The sequence below is a fragment of the Scyliorhinus canicula genome, chromosome 2 (assembly GCF_902713615.1).
Source record: "Scyliorhinus canicula chromosome 2, sScyCan1.1, whole genome shotgun sequence".
In the NCBI taxonomy this organism is placed as follows: domain Eukaryota; kingdom Metazoa; phylum Chordata; class Chondrichthyes; order Carcharhiniformes; family Scyliorhinidae; genus Scyliorhinus; species Scyliorhinus canicula.
The window spans coordinates 258262669-258278674 of NC_052147.1; the positions used below are offsets into that span (position 1 = coordinate 258262669).

At 44.3% G+C, this 16006-nt stretch overlaps 2 protein-coding genes across 5 annotated transcripts in view; one reads left to right on the forward strand and one right to left on the reverse strand.

Annotated features, from left to right (window-relative positions):
- orc4 (origin recognition complex, subunit 4) overlaps positions 1-6862 on the reverse strand; it is a 104642-nt gene extending 97780 nt beyond the window's left edge. The window contains exons 1-2 of one of the 2 annotated variants that reach the window (XM_038789972.1): positions 6776-6862; positions 2483-2558 (exon numbers count right to left, since the gene is read on the reverse strand). In XM_038789972.1, coding sequence (XP_038645900.1) covers positions 2483-2539 — 57 coding nt within the window. In that variant the 5' untranslated portion in view covers positions 2540-2558; positions 6776-6862. The remainder of the gene's footprint in view (positions 1-2482; positions 2559-6775) is intronic. The other variant, XM_038789973.1, reaches the window with a different exon arrangement.
- A 169-nt stretch (positions 6863-7031) lies between these two features.
- The window catches only part of mbd6 (methyl-CpG binding domain protein 6), a 371598-nt gene continuing 362623 nt past the window's right edge, over positions 7032-16006 (forward strand). Inside the window, exon 1 of one of the 3 annotated variants that reach the window (XM_038789976.1) lies at positions 7032-7395. The gene's annotated coding sequence lies outside the window, so the exon portion shown is untranslated. The remainder of the gene's footprint in view (positions 7396-16006) is intronic. The other 2 variants (XM_038789979.1, XM_038789978.1) reach the window with 2 other exon arrangements.

Sequence of the window (16006 nt, forward strand, 5' to 3'; positions counted from 1 at the left end):
CGGCTGCTGAAGTTGACACTGCCGGGGGGGGGGGGGGGCGGGTGTTGGGGGGGAGAAGAGGGGGGGCGGGTGTTGGGGGGGGGGGAGAAGAGGGGGGGCGGGTGTTGGGGGGGGGAGAAGAGGGGGGGCGGGTGTTGGGGGGGGGAGAAGAGGGGGGGCGGGTGTTGGGGGGGGAGAAGAGGGGGGCGGGTGTTGGGGGGGGAGAAGAGGGGGGGGCGGGTGTTGGGGGGGGGAGAAGAGGGGGGGGCGGGTGTTGGGGGGGGGAGAAGAGGGGGGCGGGTGTTGGGGGGGGAGAAGAGGGGTGGCGGGTGTTGGGAGGAGAAGAGGGGGGGCGGGTGTTGGGGGGGAGAAGAGGGGGGCGGGTGTTGGGGGGGAGAAGAGGGGGGCGGGTGTTGGGGGGAGAGGAGAGGGGGGCGGGTGTTGGGGGGAGAGGAGGGGGGCGGGTGTGGGGGAGACCCCCTTGGGGGTGTGGGGGAGAGAGGGTGGACCTGCGGGTGTTGGGGGAGAGAGGAGGGCCCTGCGGGTGTTGGGGGGGGAGAGGAGGGGGGCGGGTGTTGGGGGGAGAGGAGTGGGGGCGGATGTTGGGGGGGGAAAGGAGGGGGGCGGGTGTTGGGGGGGGGAGAGGAGGGGGGCGGGTGTTGGGGGGGGAGAGGAGGGGGGCGGGGTGTTGGGGGGGGAGAGGAGGGGGGCGGGTGTTGGGGGGGAGAGGAGGAGGGGGGCGGGTGTTGGGGGGGAAGAGGAGGGGGCGGGTGTTGGGGGGAGAGGAGGGGGGCGAGGGTGTTGGGGGGGGAGAGGAGGGGGGCGGGTGTTGGGGGGGGAGAGGAGGGGGGCGGGTGTTGGGGGGGAGAGGGTGTTGGGGGGGTGAGAGGAGGGGGCGGGTGTTGGGGGGGGAGAGGAGGGGGGCGGGTGTTCGGGGGGGGGGAGAGGAGGGGGGCGGGTGTTGGGGGGGGGAGAGGGGGGGGCGGGTGTTGGGGGGGGGGAGAGTGTGCGGGGGGGGAGAGAGGAGGGGGGCGGGTGTGGGGGAGACCCCCTGTGGGTGTGGGGGCGACCCCCCTGGGGGTGTGGGGGAGAGAGGGGGGCCCTGCGGGTGTTGCGGGAGAGAGGGGGGTCCTGCGGGTGTTGGGGGGGGAGAGGTGGGGGGGGGCGGGTGTCGGGGGGGAGCGGGTGTGGGCGGGTGTGGGGGAGACCCCCCTGTGGGTGTGGGGGAGACCCCCCTGGGGGTGTGGGGGATAGAGCGTGGACCTGCGGGTGTTGGGGGAGAGAGGAGGGCCCTGCGGGGTTGGGGGAGAGAGGGGGGCCCTGCGGGTGTTGGGGGAAGGGGGAGGAGAGGGGGGGAGGGGGCGAGCCGGAGGGTGTGGGGAGGGGGCGAGCCGGAGGGTGTGGGGGAACAGGGGGCAAGCTGGACGCTGTGGGGGAGAGCAGGAGGGTGTGGGGGAGAGGGGGAGAGGGAGCGAGCCGGAAGGTGTGGGGGGAGAGGGGGCGAGCTGGACGCTGTGGGGGAGAGCAGGAGGGTGTGGGGGAGAGGGAGCGAGCCGGAGGGCGTGGGGGAGAGGGAGCGAGCCGGAAGGTGTGGGGGGAGAGCTGGACGCTGTGGGGGGAGAGGGGGCGAGCCGGAGGGTGTGGGGAGGGGGCGAGCCGGAGGATGTGGGGGGAGAGGGGGCGAGCCGGAGGGTGTGGGGGGAGAGGGGGCGAGCCGGAGGGTGTGGGGGAGAGGGGGCGAGCCGGAGGGTTGTTGGGGGGGAGAGGGGGCGAGTGGGAGGGTGTGGGGGGAGAGGGGGCAAGCCGGAGGAAAAAAAAAGAAATTGACACTGCCGGCTGCTCTCTCCCTCCAATCAGAAACATTAAAACTTAAAAGTTGGATTGGAGGGAGAGAGCAGCGGGCAGTGTCAATTTCAGCGGCCGGCTGATTTCAGTGAGAGCAGCTTCCCTCTCCGGATCAAAGTGAGCCGGCCGCTGAAATTTTAATTGGATCCATGATGGGGGTTTTAAATTTATTTAAAAATCTATGCTAGCGCTTCCCATTGTGAGTCTACGGGGGTCTGACCTCTCCCCCCGCCCCCCGTAGACTCTCAATGGGAAGCGCTAGCATAGATTTTTAAATAAATTTAAAACCCCCATCGTTGATATCCGCGGCTCGGTTGCAACGCGGGTGGCTGTCTTGGACCCCAACACCCGCGTTATAAAGGGGGACTACTGTACCACAGTTGCTTACAGAACAATGACTACACAAGCGTGAAAGATGCATTATTTTAATATTCTCCCACAGTGAAGTTTTATTATATCACACAAGAGGTTTGCAATGCATTTGTTCGGGGGTTGGATTAAATTTAGCCGCAACTTTCAGAATACGGCCATGACCATACGGTAATAATGCAAATACATCAGAAAAGCTCATAGCTATTAGAAAGAAGAAGTTGCTCACTCGATTGCAAGAATTCAATATAAAATTACTATTCATATAACTTAAAATGTAAATACAAACTTTGGTAATGCATTCGCCCAGAGAAAAGCTGTTGTCCTTAGATTTTCTTTTACTCATGATAAAGATTTTTCATAAACTGCAATGAAAAAAGTTAAAATGAATAATCATGATCGGCTCAATTCAAATGTTTCACAATAAAGAGCAATATTTGTGCTAAGATTGTGTCAGGGCAGCACAGTGGCACAGCACTTAGCACTGCTGCCTCACAGCACCAGAGACACGGGTTTCGTTTCAGACCTTTTGTGGAGTTTGCACATTCTACCTGTGTGTGCATGGGCTTCCTCCTACAGTCCAAATATGTGTAGGTGAGGTGGATTAGCCATGCTAAATTGCCCCTTAGTGTCCAAAAGGTTAGGTGGGGTTACGGGGAGAGATTGCATGGGCTTAGGTAGGGTGCTCTTTCAGGGGTGGCATGTGGCACAGTGGTTAGCACTGGGACTACAGCGTGATGACCTGGGTTCGAATCCCAGCCCCGAGTCATTGTCCGCGTGGAGTTTGCACATTCTCCCAATGTCTGCGTGGGTTTCACCCCACACTAACTGGTTACTCTAAATTTATTTTTAAAAAGTATACAAGATATACTACATGTCATATTTTGTGCTTGGTTCGTTAAGAAAGCCCTGTTGCTTCCTGGCACCTATTTTATTATGGTGAGATAGTGAGCACCAACATCCACATAATCAAAACATTGAGACTCTATATTATCTCAGAGTGCTATAGAATTCAATGCCATTCGACCTTTATACCACCAACTGCTCCAGTCAATGAGGTAGAAGATACACGTTTTAAGACTTTGACTGTAACAAAAACTAAAAGCAATATCAACTAAATAATTTGACAAAGTGCCATCCAGACTTGAAACATTAGCTCCCTTCTCTCTCCACAGATGCTGTCAGACCTGCTGCGATTGTCCAGTATTTTCTGTTTTTGTTTCAGATTCCAGAATCCACAGTAATTTGCTTTTATCAACTAAATAATATCTAGTAAGTAACTAATACACTAAGCTACGGAAATTAATTTCACCTTGAACTTTTAACATGACCGAAAGCCCCATGCCACAGTTAACACTTAATTTCCTCCACAGAACTGCAGTTTTTAAAGGAACCTGTCCAACATCGCTTCCAACAGGTTCACTTATTCACCGAGGCATAACATCCCATGACCGTCAGAAGGCACTATTCTCAGTTTCCAGAAAAGTCCAGAAAGACGTACAAGCAGTAAAACCACTCCAGCAATTGTTTCACCCTTTGCTTATGCCAGGGTGAATCTTCCAGATATCTTCAACTGCCACAGAATACATCTTTTCAACAAGAGACCATCTTCCCTCCTGCATTCTGCCTGGTAGTAAACAGAAAGACACACTCTCCTCTCTACTGACCACATTAGCTGCAGATCATAGTCTCTGTGACCTCCCTCTCTATGTCTGAAATCTCAGGAGATCTTTGCTTTACCCAAGTGCACTCAGGAATTGGATTTGAACTCGATTACCGAGTTACAAAGGACACTTCAATTTAATTGCACATCCAAACTGCAAATAAAACACTTTAGGACGTCCTGAGCTTTAATCAGGCAATTCCTTCCTTCCTTCTTTCACAAAGGGCATAAATTTAGCCCTGATACAGAAATAGATTATTGATGACACAGGATCAAGATATTGTGGTTCTGCAGGCAAATTTCAGGGAGCTCCGCTGTTGAACTACTCAGCATTTCTTTTCATTAACCAGGTGGAATGATGAAGTTAAATGACTCCACCAGGCTGTTGCTTGTATAATATACAAGCAGAAATATCCCGGCCACTGCCTACTGTTGGTAATCAGTCTTCAGAATACAGCACTAACAGACAACATCTTCGTTTGGGAATTTGCAGCTTGGCGACCTTTACATATGAAAAAAAAGAACCACTGGAGTGGAAACCGGCAGCACTGAAAGGGGCATTTGGCCCACTGGCATGAATCGAGTCTCTTGCGAACAATCGTGCAAACAGAAAATGAAACCTTAACCCATCTTTGCACAACACAACCACTGCCTCGTGGAGCAAATCTCGTCTGTATTGACGTGGGGCTGAGGGAAACAGAAAAATGATTGAAACACTCAGAAGGTGCGTAGAGGAAGGGATAAACCTTTTTGGAGGTTCCCTTCATCAGAGAAAATAGCAGGAGTAGGCCATTCAGCCCTTTGAGCCTGCACCGCCATTCATTATGAAAATGGCTGATCATCCAACTCCATATCCTGTTCCCGCTTCCCTCCCATCCTTTGATCCCTTTAGTCCCTGGTGCCATATCAAACTCCTTTAAAGTATACAATGTTTTGGCCTCAACTGTTTGCTGTGGTAGCAAATTGCACTGGCTCATCGCTCTCTGGGTGAAGAAATTTCTCATCTCAGTCCTAAATGGTTTATCGCTTACCCTTAGATTTTGACCCCTGGTTCTGGGCTCCTTTCTGCACCTACCCTGTATGGTCCTGTTAGAATTGTATAGGTTTCTATTAGACACCCCAAATTCTTAGAAATACTAGCGAATGTAACCCTAACTGACTCAATCCCTCCTCATACGTCAGTCCCAGCATTCCAGGAATCAGTCTGATAAACCTTTACTCCCTCTATAGTAAGAACATCCTTCCTCAAGATAAGACCACCAAAACTTCACACAATATTCCAGGTATGGTCTCATCAAGGGCCTGCATAATTGCAACAAGACATCCCTACTCCTATCCTCAAATCCCTCCGCTATTAAGGCCAATATCCTTCTTTGCTGCATGCTTCCCTTCAGCAACTCATGTAGGTGGACCAGTTGCACACTCCCCTCTCTCAATCTATAACCGTTCAGATAATAATCTGCATTCCTGTTTTTGCTACCAAAGTAATAATAATAATCTTTATTGTCACAAGTAGGCTTACATTAACACTGCAATGAAGTTACTGTGAAAGTGGACAACCTCACATTATAGTGCATCTGCCATACATTTGCACACTCACTCAAGTTGTTCAAATCACACTGAAGCATCTCTGCATCCTCCTCACAGCTCACCCTCCCACCCAGATTTGTGTCATCTGCAAATCTTGTGATATTACATGCTATTCTCTCACTTAAATATGTATCGTGGATAACTGGGGTCCTAGTATTCATTCCTGCAGCACTCCACTAGTCACTGCCTGTCATTTGTAAAATGGCTCATTTATTCCTCCTCTCTGTTTCCTGTCACCCAATCAATCAGTTTTTTATCCATCTCAATACACTACCCGCAATCCCATGTGCTTCAATTTTACACACTAATCTCTTACGTGGGACTTTGTCGAAAGCCTTCTGAAAGTCCAAATAAACCACATCCACTGGTCCCCCTTCATCAACTCTATTCGTTACATCCTCAAAGAATTCCAGTAGATTGTCAAGCATGAATTCCCTTTCGCAACCCCATGCTGAGTCTATCCAATCCTGCCACTGTTTTCCAAGTGCTCTGTTATTAAATCTTCTTCTCATGGTCTCTAGTATTTTCCTCAAAACCAACATGAGGCTGACTACTCTATAATTTCCTGTTTTCTCTCTGCCTCCCTTTTTAAATAGTGGGGTTACATTAGCTACCCCCTCCCAATCTGTAGCCGATACAATCTTGGAAGATGACTGCCAATACATCCGTTATTTCTGGGGCTACTTCCTTAAGTATTCTGGTATGTAGATTGTCAGACCCTGGGGATTTTTTGGCCTTCAATCCCATCAATTTTCCCAACACCGTTCCCCGACTAATACTGATCTCCTTCAGTTCCTCACTGTCTTACTAAACATTGCGTTCCCCAACATGTCTGGTACGTTGCTGGTGTCATCCTTTGATGAGGACAGAACCAAAGTATGTATCAGATTCCCCTCACCTCTCCAAAACAAAAAGGACAAACCCAAACCCGCATGTTGGAAAAAAAAAAGGCTGAAGAATTGCACTGTCTTGGGGAGGGGGAAAGAGGAAGAGACATGCAAGACCAATCTTAAGGAAATCATTGCGATGGATCAAATCGCCGGTTCCCAATTGAACAAAAAAGCTGGACAGAATCAAGAACGTTGGCAAAATAATGATAACAATTCGGACAAAAAGAGGATTCCCCACAGGCGCCCGAGGAGGGACAGAGTGTGTGTGGGGGGGGGGGGGGGGGGGGGAGACTTAAAACAGCAAACGTGCCCACAACTAATATCTCAGATTTCCAAACTGCATAAGGAAAATTATGGGAGGGGGCGTATTATTCATACAAATAGAGATACACAAACATCATGGGAATGGGCCCATATTTGAAAGCCAGGCTGCACCTACCTGAGCCGCCAGGCCCTCCCGCTCGCTCTCTCTCTCTCTCTCCCTCGCTGGCTCACTCACTGCCGATCGTCACTCAGGTAACCAAGCGCCTTTGTCTAATCCCGCCCCCCCCAAGCGCCCTTTGCCCTCTGACCCGCCCATGACCTCCCACCCGCCCCGTCACTCGGTTCGCAACGCCTCCCTGTCCCCCCGCGGCATTCTGGGCCATCTCCGTCCTGGCACATGCGCAGTGCCCCGGGTATTTTCAGCTGCAGGTTTTTTTTCTCTCTCTCTCCTCTCGTTCTCTCTTGCCCCTCTCTCTCTCTCACCCTGCCTCCCTCCCTCTGTCTCTCTCCACCCCCCCTCCCACCCGCTAGTCTTTCTGTGCAAAGCTCCCGCGAAGTCCCCAGAAATAAATCGGCCGTTCCTCTCTTTTTGTTATTATGAGTCCACATTCCCAACCGGATACATCCCGAGCGTCTGAAAAACTTCCTGGATACCTCCCTTAACAACCAGCCGACCTCCCGGGCCTGGCCAGCAGCCTTCTAAGTGCCATTTCAGCCCTTTATTACCCTTTGTTTTTGACTTTTTTTTTGAAACGAAAGCTTTGGCGAGGGAGGGGGGGGACACAAGAGTTGAAGGTAAGTGGTTGCAAAGCAATTCCCAGCCTCGTTTTTAAAAAAATATATAAAAAAAGATCTTTATTTTATATGAAGTGTAAATTTTACACTGTAATATATAAATATTTCTCAGTGTTAAGAATGTGGTCCTGTTGGAGTTGGAGTTTGGGGTTTAATTTTTTTTAGGTATATTTCGCAGAAGAGGAACGTTGCTGGCTCCTGAAAATGGGGTTTAATCTGGTTTAAAGGCTTCTATTTATCCGCCCCCTCTTTGCTGCTGCTGATGATGATGCTACGTTGCAGGCCACGGCCATGCGTGACTGCTGTTTACAACAGTCCAACTTCAGCTCTTGTGGGTACCAACCCCGCAGTAATCAGAGCGGTTGTTCCATCCTGATGCAAAAATGTGTTTGGATATCTGGAGGGGGGGCGGGTTGCAGTAGGATCTGCAGATTGGTATGCATTTTCCCCCTCTGTTTGAAAATGTGAATCGACTGGCAGTTAAGATACCGTCATGTTTGTGATTTTTCATATTTTGCATATTTACAGGCCCAGTAGGATGTGGATTACAATAACTAGGATTTCAAACCTAAAGAAACATTTGGGGTTGAAGGGTTTAAACATTGTGCAGTTTGACCATCTGTCACTCCAGTATTACATTTTTATTACAAAACTCCAGGGATTTAATGTTTTTTAAAAAATAAATGCACAATGTTAGAGCTGATGTGCATGGTGACTTACTCTGCGGATATATGTTGATAGTGTTCCATAGTGTAATTGTTTAGATCATAGCTTAGTGTGAAGATGGTTTTGCTTGGAAAAGGAAAGGATCTGATGCTATATGTTTTTTAACCAAGAAACTTTTATTACATTTTGAAACTACGCAGTGATGTACATTGAATTTATATGTTAAACATAAAGCAGCAAGTGATTTAATCGTCAGTTGGCAGTTTTGATTTAATGTTCTGTGCTTTCTTTTGTTTTATAATTAATGCAATTTCAAGGGACATTTTTATAGAAGATGTGGAAAATATTCACTATTTTTACAGTGTTCTTAAATGCTGTTAATTTGAAATTCTAGAATTTCTTTCCCTGGTCCGTTTGTTGACCTACATTAAACTATGAAATAAACTTTTCTATATTTGGTTGATTTTTGTATATCCTATTCTTGTTTTTTGTTTTGCTTTGCATCATGCCCAATAGATTGATTTCTCTCCTGAGTGGAGGCAGTGGTTGTGTTGGGGTTGAGATGGTTCCAAGATGGCACACCTTGTGATGGAAGCTTAAAAGTGATTGCACCTTTTGCATTAAGTTTTGGAAAACTATTTCCTGAACTAGATCTGCACCACCCCCAGCGTAATGTTAATTGTATTCCTAGCTCCTAAAGAATTGCATCCTGGGATTCTTCCCACTTGGCTGTAAACAACCCAGTGTGAAATAGTCCAATGGGCAAGGTGGTCCTTCTTAAATGAGCATTTGTGAAAAACTGCAACTTTTTAGCTGCTTAAACAGTACCTCTATATGTCCATGGAGGCAGTCACAAAACCTTGACTTCGGTCAATCTGCACTTAAATTCATTGGTATTGAATAAATGGGATCGTATTTGAGGTGAGCATATTGGGCGCACGAAATTCCTACAGGTTGGTCTAGATTTACCAGTGGCTTGATTTGGAGCTCTGTTCAAGATGATTTCTTGTATCAAGAGATTTTGCTGATTTAAAACAATGATTTTATTTTTCTCTCTTCAAATTGTCAACATTACTCTTCTGGAAAGTAGATATTATGGTTTGAGCTGATTCCATCCCAAAATGAGTTGTATTCTTATTTTGCTTTTGAAAGTCTTTCAATTCAAATGAGTGGCAAGCATTCTTAATGTAGCAATATACTGTACTGTCATATATCTTATTCAGGGAAGACTTATTTTTATGCCAGTGCTATATGTTTCATCAAATTTTATGCCAGCTTAAAGACCTTTTTCTGAAAAATTGGTAACATTTGATCTATGTTAGTTACGGTAAATATACAATGCTTGAAGTATCAATGCAATGATGTTGCTGAAGTGTCTGCCATTTATCCAGCAAGTATATTGAGCATTTTTGTATTTTCATTTTCAGAATTATAAAATTTTCAGGGGAGAATTTGTGCAGTTTGTTTAAAATTTTGTTTTCAAAATATATGATGTGCCTTGGGAAAAGTATTGAACAAGTACTGCAGTTGTAGCATCCTTCAATGTAGTATTATTATCTCCAGATATGCTCTTCTAAATATGTTACTATTGTTTTAATTTTAACAAATGTCTTCATTTTTATTTTACAATCATTCTCCTGCACGAATTATGATCAGTATATACTATCTCCTGTCAAAACAAGGTGTATGATAGCTGATGCTACAATCCTTGATGGGATAGATGCTGAGAATTATTTTTCCTTTCGCGAGGAAATCTAGAACATGAAGTCACAGTTTTAGAATAAAGGATTGGCTATTTAGGAATGAGATGAGGGATAGTTTCTTCACACAGGCTTTGCTAATCTTTGGGAATTCTCTCCCAGAGAGCTATGAATGCTCAGTCATTCAGGATAGTCAAAACAGGTTGATAGATGTTTTGGGTATTAAGGAAATTAAGCATTATGGAAATTAGTGTGGGAAGGTGGAGTTGAGGTAGATCTTGTTGAATGTTGGGAAAACTTGAAAGGTCAAGTAGCCTGCTTCAAATCATGTGTTCTTATGTATACATCTGTGTAAATTAGATTATGTTGTATATTTACAAGTGTAGCTTCAGCTGAGTTGAGTGAGGCATACTCATTGAAAAAATTGGCTACGTTTTATTTAGTTGCTATGGAGATGTTGCGCACACAGATTTTCATCAACCCAAAAAAATTTTTGTAAAGAAATATGTGCATGTGACACAATTGTGCAGCAATGATGTGCCTGCCAACATTTATATTGATGTCTTATTGGTGCTATTGCTTGAATTTATAATGGAAGTATAGTGTAAAATTTTGTATTAAGCCTTTTACTTGGAAAAAATCAGTTTGCAATACTTTCTGATCAAAAACAAATTGGATTTCTATTTATTTTCGATATGCTTGCATTGTGTTTTTGTATAATCCTTTTGAGGAAGTTCATTGCACGCATCCCTGTACATGCCTAAATCCTCCCCAAAATTTGAATTGCTTGATTACATTGAGTTATTAATTAGCTGTGCGTTGAGAATTTTCAAAAGATCCTTCTGATTTGTGATGTTAGGGTGGCATAGTAGCACTATGAGTAGCACTGTTGCTTCACAGCGGCAGTGTCCCAGGTTTGATTCCTGGCTTGGGTCAACTGTCTGTGCGAAGTCTGCACGTTCTCGCTGTTTCTGCGTGGGTTTCCTCTGGGTGCTCTGGTTTCCCTCCACAACTCCCGAAAGACCCGCTGTTAGATAATTTGGACATTCTGAATTCTCACTCTGTGTACCCGAACAGGCGCCATGTGGCGACTAGGGGTTTTTCACAGTAACCTTATTGCAGTTTCAATTTAAGCTTTGTGACAAAAAAGATTACTATAATATATTTGGTAAATGCAGCATCTGCGGAGGGAAAAAAGTTAATGTTTCAGGTTGCTGACCTTTTGTCAGAACTGAAAAGGTTAGAGATACAGCAGATTTTCAGCAGTACAGGAGCAGGAAAAGGGGATAGGGAAAGAACAAAAGGAAAATACTGTAATCAGGTGGAAGGCAGTGACAAAAGGGATATCATGCAAGGTAATGGAGATGCTATAAGTGAAGAATCAGAAGGTTACTCTTGAAAAAGTGTAAATGGGTAGAGCAGAATCATCAAGACACGGTAGCACAGTGGTTAGCACTGTTGTTTCACAGTGCCAGGGTCCCAGGTTCAATTCCCACTTGGGTCACTGACTGCAGAGTCTGCAAATTCTCCGTGTCTGCGTGGGTTTCCTCTGGATGTTCCGGTTTGAAAATCGCTTATTGTCACGAGTAGGCTTCAATGAAGTTACTGTGAAAAGCCCCTAGTCGCCACATTCCGGCACCTGTCCGGGGAGGCTGGTACGGGAATTGAACCGTGCTGCTGGCCTGCTTGGTCTGCTTTAAAAGCCAGCGATTTAGCCCAGTGAGCTAAACCACTTCCCGCAAGTCCTGAAAAATGTGCTGTTCGGTGAATTGGACATTCTGAATTCTCTCTCTGTGCACCCGAACAGGTGTGGCGACTAGGGGATTTTCACAGTAACTTCATTTCAGTGTTAATGTAGGCCACTTGTGACAGTAATAAAGGTTCTTATTAAGATTATTATTATTAATAGAAGATAGACGCAAAAGTTATGATCTGGAATTTTTGAACTTGTGTTGGGAGCCTGGAAGGGTTTGAAGTGCCTCACTGAAAGGTGGGATGCTGGTCATCAAGCTTACGTCGAGGGCAGAGGTCAAAATGGGAGGGCGAATGGAGAAATAAAATGGTAAGTAACCATAAACTCTAGCTCACACATGCAGACAGAGCAGAGGAGTTCCACAAGGCATATCTGCCACCTCCAACATAATGCCACCACCAAACTGATCTCCCTTCTCCCCCCCTCCCCTAACCAAAACCATACTCAATTCATTAAGATTGTGCAAAATCACAGAATTATTCTGCAGCAATGCTTCAAAAATGTTGATCAGTATCTTGGTAGGATCAAGGGTTTAATTGTTTTTAATTGATAGCTTAATGGGTAAGTTTGTTAGATATTTTTGGCTTGTCTATTGTTAAAAAAGATGGCGGGCTTTTTCCAAATAATGCTTAATTAGCTGCAAGAGCAATGGAATTTGCTTGCTAGCACATTTTGCATGTATATCTGCTTAACATGGCCATCGGAGAAAATTATTTTATGATGCAAAGCATCTTGGTGGCCTCTAGAACACTGCTGCTTTTTGTATAAATCAGTCCATGCATTGATATTTTGCATCTGTAAAGACCATTGTGCTACAGTTATGTGGAAAATTTCACCCATTTTCAATGTTTTGGTGCAGACAACAGAAGCAACTGAACATTTAATATGATAAGTTAGGGTTTATCTCATCTGTGGGAACAGGGAATGTTGCTTTTCTTTCACATGGAGGAAATGTTAAACTGAAAAGTGCTGAAACCGGTGCAATTAACTTGGCAGTTACCTGCGTCTGTGGCTAATGCGAAGTGTAGCAGTTTCCGTAAAACATCTTGTTCTGTCAATAAATTGTTAAAAATAGAGGCTTTGTATATGAAATTAGAATATTTTTATTAATTAACTGGCAGCACAAAACCAACCAAAAGTTTTTAGGCGTGTGCATTGAACGATGGAAGTCAAGTTACTTTTTCTGACCCAGGGTTACAGTTTGAACTAGTTCCACACAGTGGACTATAACAGTACTCCAAATTTACAATTAACCTGGAAATATAATTTTGGTATTTTATTGCTAGGAAGTAGGCTGTGATTCAAAGTTTATTTTTGTTTATTCATCGAGTATTCCAGACAACTTAAATCCGAGATACTGGATAGGAAGATATGTGTGTACGCATTTGAAAGAGAGTAAGAAGCAAGTTAACTTAGACTCCTCATGCTGAGTTATGTCATTACCATAATAGAAATGGTAAGAAATAGCTGAAGTTAGCATGTTAGTTTAAATTCTGGTTTAGATACCTTTTTGTCAGCTGATATGAAGAAATTCTGTACGGTAGTGTCACTCAATGCAAAAATCAGATTTAAATTTGCAATTTTGAATATTCAGCTTTTTTCCATTGTAATTTTATTACTGTTATTGTCCTTGTTGTGCAAGCAATATTGTCCATTAGAAATTGCTGACCTAATCACAGGTGTGGCTATGGTGACACTGCTTTAGCCACATGCGCTGGCTGATGTTAGGAGAAAACACCTTGCTTACAATCCGAAGACCATTCAGTAACAAGAAGGTAAAGCACTCACAATGGTGAAAAAACACTTGCGCACTTTTTTGCCTTGCCGTTTTACGAACAAACACCCAAAAATCTGAATGTACTTAAATGCTGTGAAAGTGTGTTGAGATCGTAAGCCTAACAATGGTCTCTTATTACTCATTTTTTGATTTACTTATCAGTAATGCAATTAACAACATCTGGATTCACAATTAGCCAAATGTGGTCTAATGGTTAATGCATTGGACAACATGCCCGAGGAGCACCTAATCTCATAAATTCAAAACCAATCTTCAATCTTTGTTGTGTTGGATGATTGTGAACTTGCATCAGAGTTTGGAATTAACATTCGTGTAACTGATTGGTCCTATTTTGTGCAAGCATTTATTCGTCTGAACAAAGCTCTGACTTCTACACAATTAGTTTCACATAAAATACAACATGGACACTTGCCCTTGAATACAACCAGACAGTATTGGTGTTTATTCTCCACATGAGCAGTAGTCTTCATCTTGTGTGTGCACCCTATTCCCGTATGCCTTTTATCCTGTTCTCTGTCCTACATCTCATAAATTTGATTTTATATCTCTGTCATTCCAGACTCCTAAGCCACTGTTTATATTTACTCTGGGTCATCCCTTCACCTTTTAAACACCTCCACCAAACACCTCCATCAAATTGCCTGCTCTGTTCCAACAAAAGTGGCCACATTTTAAAAAATTCTTTCTTCCTATTTGTATTTTCTTATACCAGACAGCTTTGTGGTGAATGTGGGGTGTAGCTTTTTTTCTGTTGCTTCAGCATCCTTCTATAGAGTGGAACCAAAACTTCAACTTCCAACTATGGTCTTACTGAGGCTTTATAAAGATTCAGCACTGCCTCTAGACTTTTGTATTCTATTACTGTAAAGCCAGTACTCCATTAACATTTTTTAATATAACCTTAGCTACTTGAGTTGTTGCTGTTAATCTTGTGTGAATCTGGACCCCTAAGTCCCTCAATTTTTCCATTTTATCCAATCAGCTCCCATTCAAAATATAATTGCTTTTTTTTCAACCAAACTGCGCCAACTCACACTTAATGACATTGAATTCCACCTGCCTTTTCTTTTTGCTCATTCCACCATCTTATTGGTATTCCCTTGCAGCTTACTTTGGTCTTCATTACTTACTGTGCCTCATGCTGAAGTATTTTCTGTAAATTCGATGTGTTCAATGAACAGAGGCAGTTCCTGAATAAAATTCAGCAACACCTTCGATCAAGCTGAGAAACTGTCTTTAACATCTATTTTCTATTTTCTCCATTTTAACCAGTTTTTAATTGAAGTTGCTATCATTCTCATAATTCCACACCCAATGATCTCTGATAGTCTCTTGTGTGGTACCTTGTCATAGACTTTTTAAAAGTCCATGTATACTAGATCACCTGCATGTTCTGCAGTCTTCATATCAGATATAGCCTTAAAGAATCCTCTCGGGTTTGTCAAGCACCAGCTCCCTTTCTAAAATCTGTTAGCTGCTTCTAATTATTTTCTCCATCATCTGGACATTTTGTAATTTTATCTGTAATTAAAGATTCTAAAATGCCCCCACCACAGATTTAAACCAACTAGCCTATAATTACCCTGGCCCTTTTCTGTCTCTCTTTTAGAAAATGGAAACAAGATTGCCCATTCACCAGTCCTCGAGCCTTAATAGAATAATGAAGTATAATTTCTAGGACCTCTGCTATTTCTTCCCCAGGATCATTCAGTGTCCCTTCAGACCCAGGAACATTTCCTCCTTTGGTTTAACTGATTTTATTATTTTTTTTAAGTATAGTTATTATATTTTAACATGATCTCACTGTGCTTGCCTTCTGTAAATGCTGAAACAAAATACTTAAGTAGTCTGCGACTTCATTTATCCTTAATTTAGCTCACCTTTACTTGACTATGTTCTTCATCCTGATATATTTGCAGAATACTTTACTGTTTTGTACCATTTTCTTGAATTTTCCTCCTCCAACTCCTTTATTTTGTTTCACAGAATCATAGAAGAACCATAGAACCCCTACATGCAGACGGAGGCTATTCAGCCCATCAAGTCTGCACAGACACTCCGAAAGAGCACCCTACCTAAAGCCCACTCCCCCAACCTGCCCAATAACCCTCCATGTTGATCATGGCCAATCCACCTAACCTGCACATCTTCGGACAGTGGGAGGAAACCAGAGCACTCGGAGGAAACCCATGCAGACACGGGAGAATATGCAAACTCCACACAGGCAGTCACCCAAGGCCCTGTGAGGCAAGTGCTCACCACTGTGCAACTGTGTCATTTTCTTGATATCTGTAGATTCCTTGGGGTCCCTTCTTCGATTGTTCCTGAGCTCTTTCGCCGCAGCACCTAGAAGCTTAAAACACTTTCCCTATTTTATAGCCTTAAAATTGGAACTAGGCCATTCAGAAATGAAATCAGGAAGGACTTTAATGCAAGTGCTGCCCCGAAAGGCTGTGGATGCTGGGACAATTGAAGCTTTCAAGACCTGAAATGGTTTGATTTTTGTTATTTAATGTTAGGTAGGAAAATGGAATTGAAATTCAGATAAACCTTGATTTTTAGAGATACTGTTCCTTTGCCAATTTGATCAAAATCTTCAAACCTGAACTCTTTTTTTTAAAGATGGACTGAGGAAATAGCTAGGGCCAAATCTCGAACATTTTGATTTCAATAAGGATATAATAGTTTTTTTTT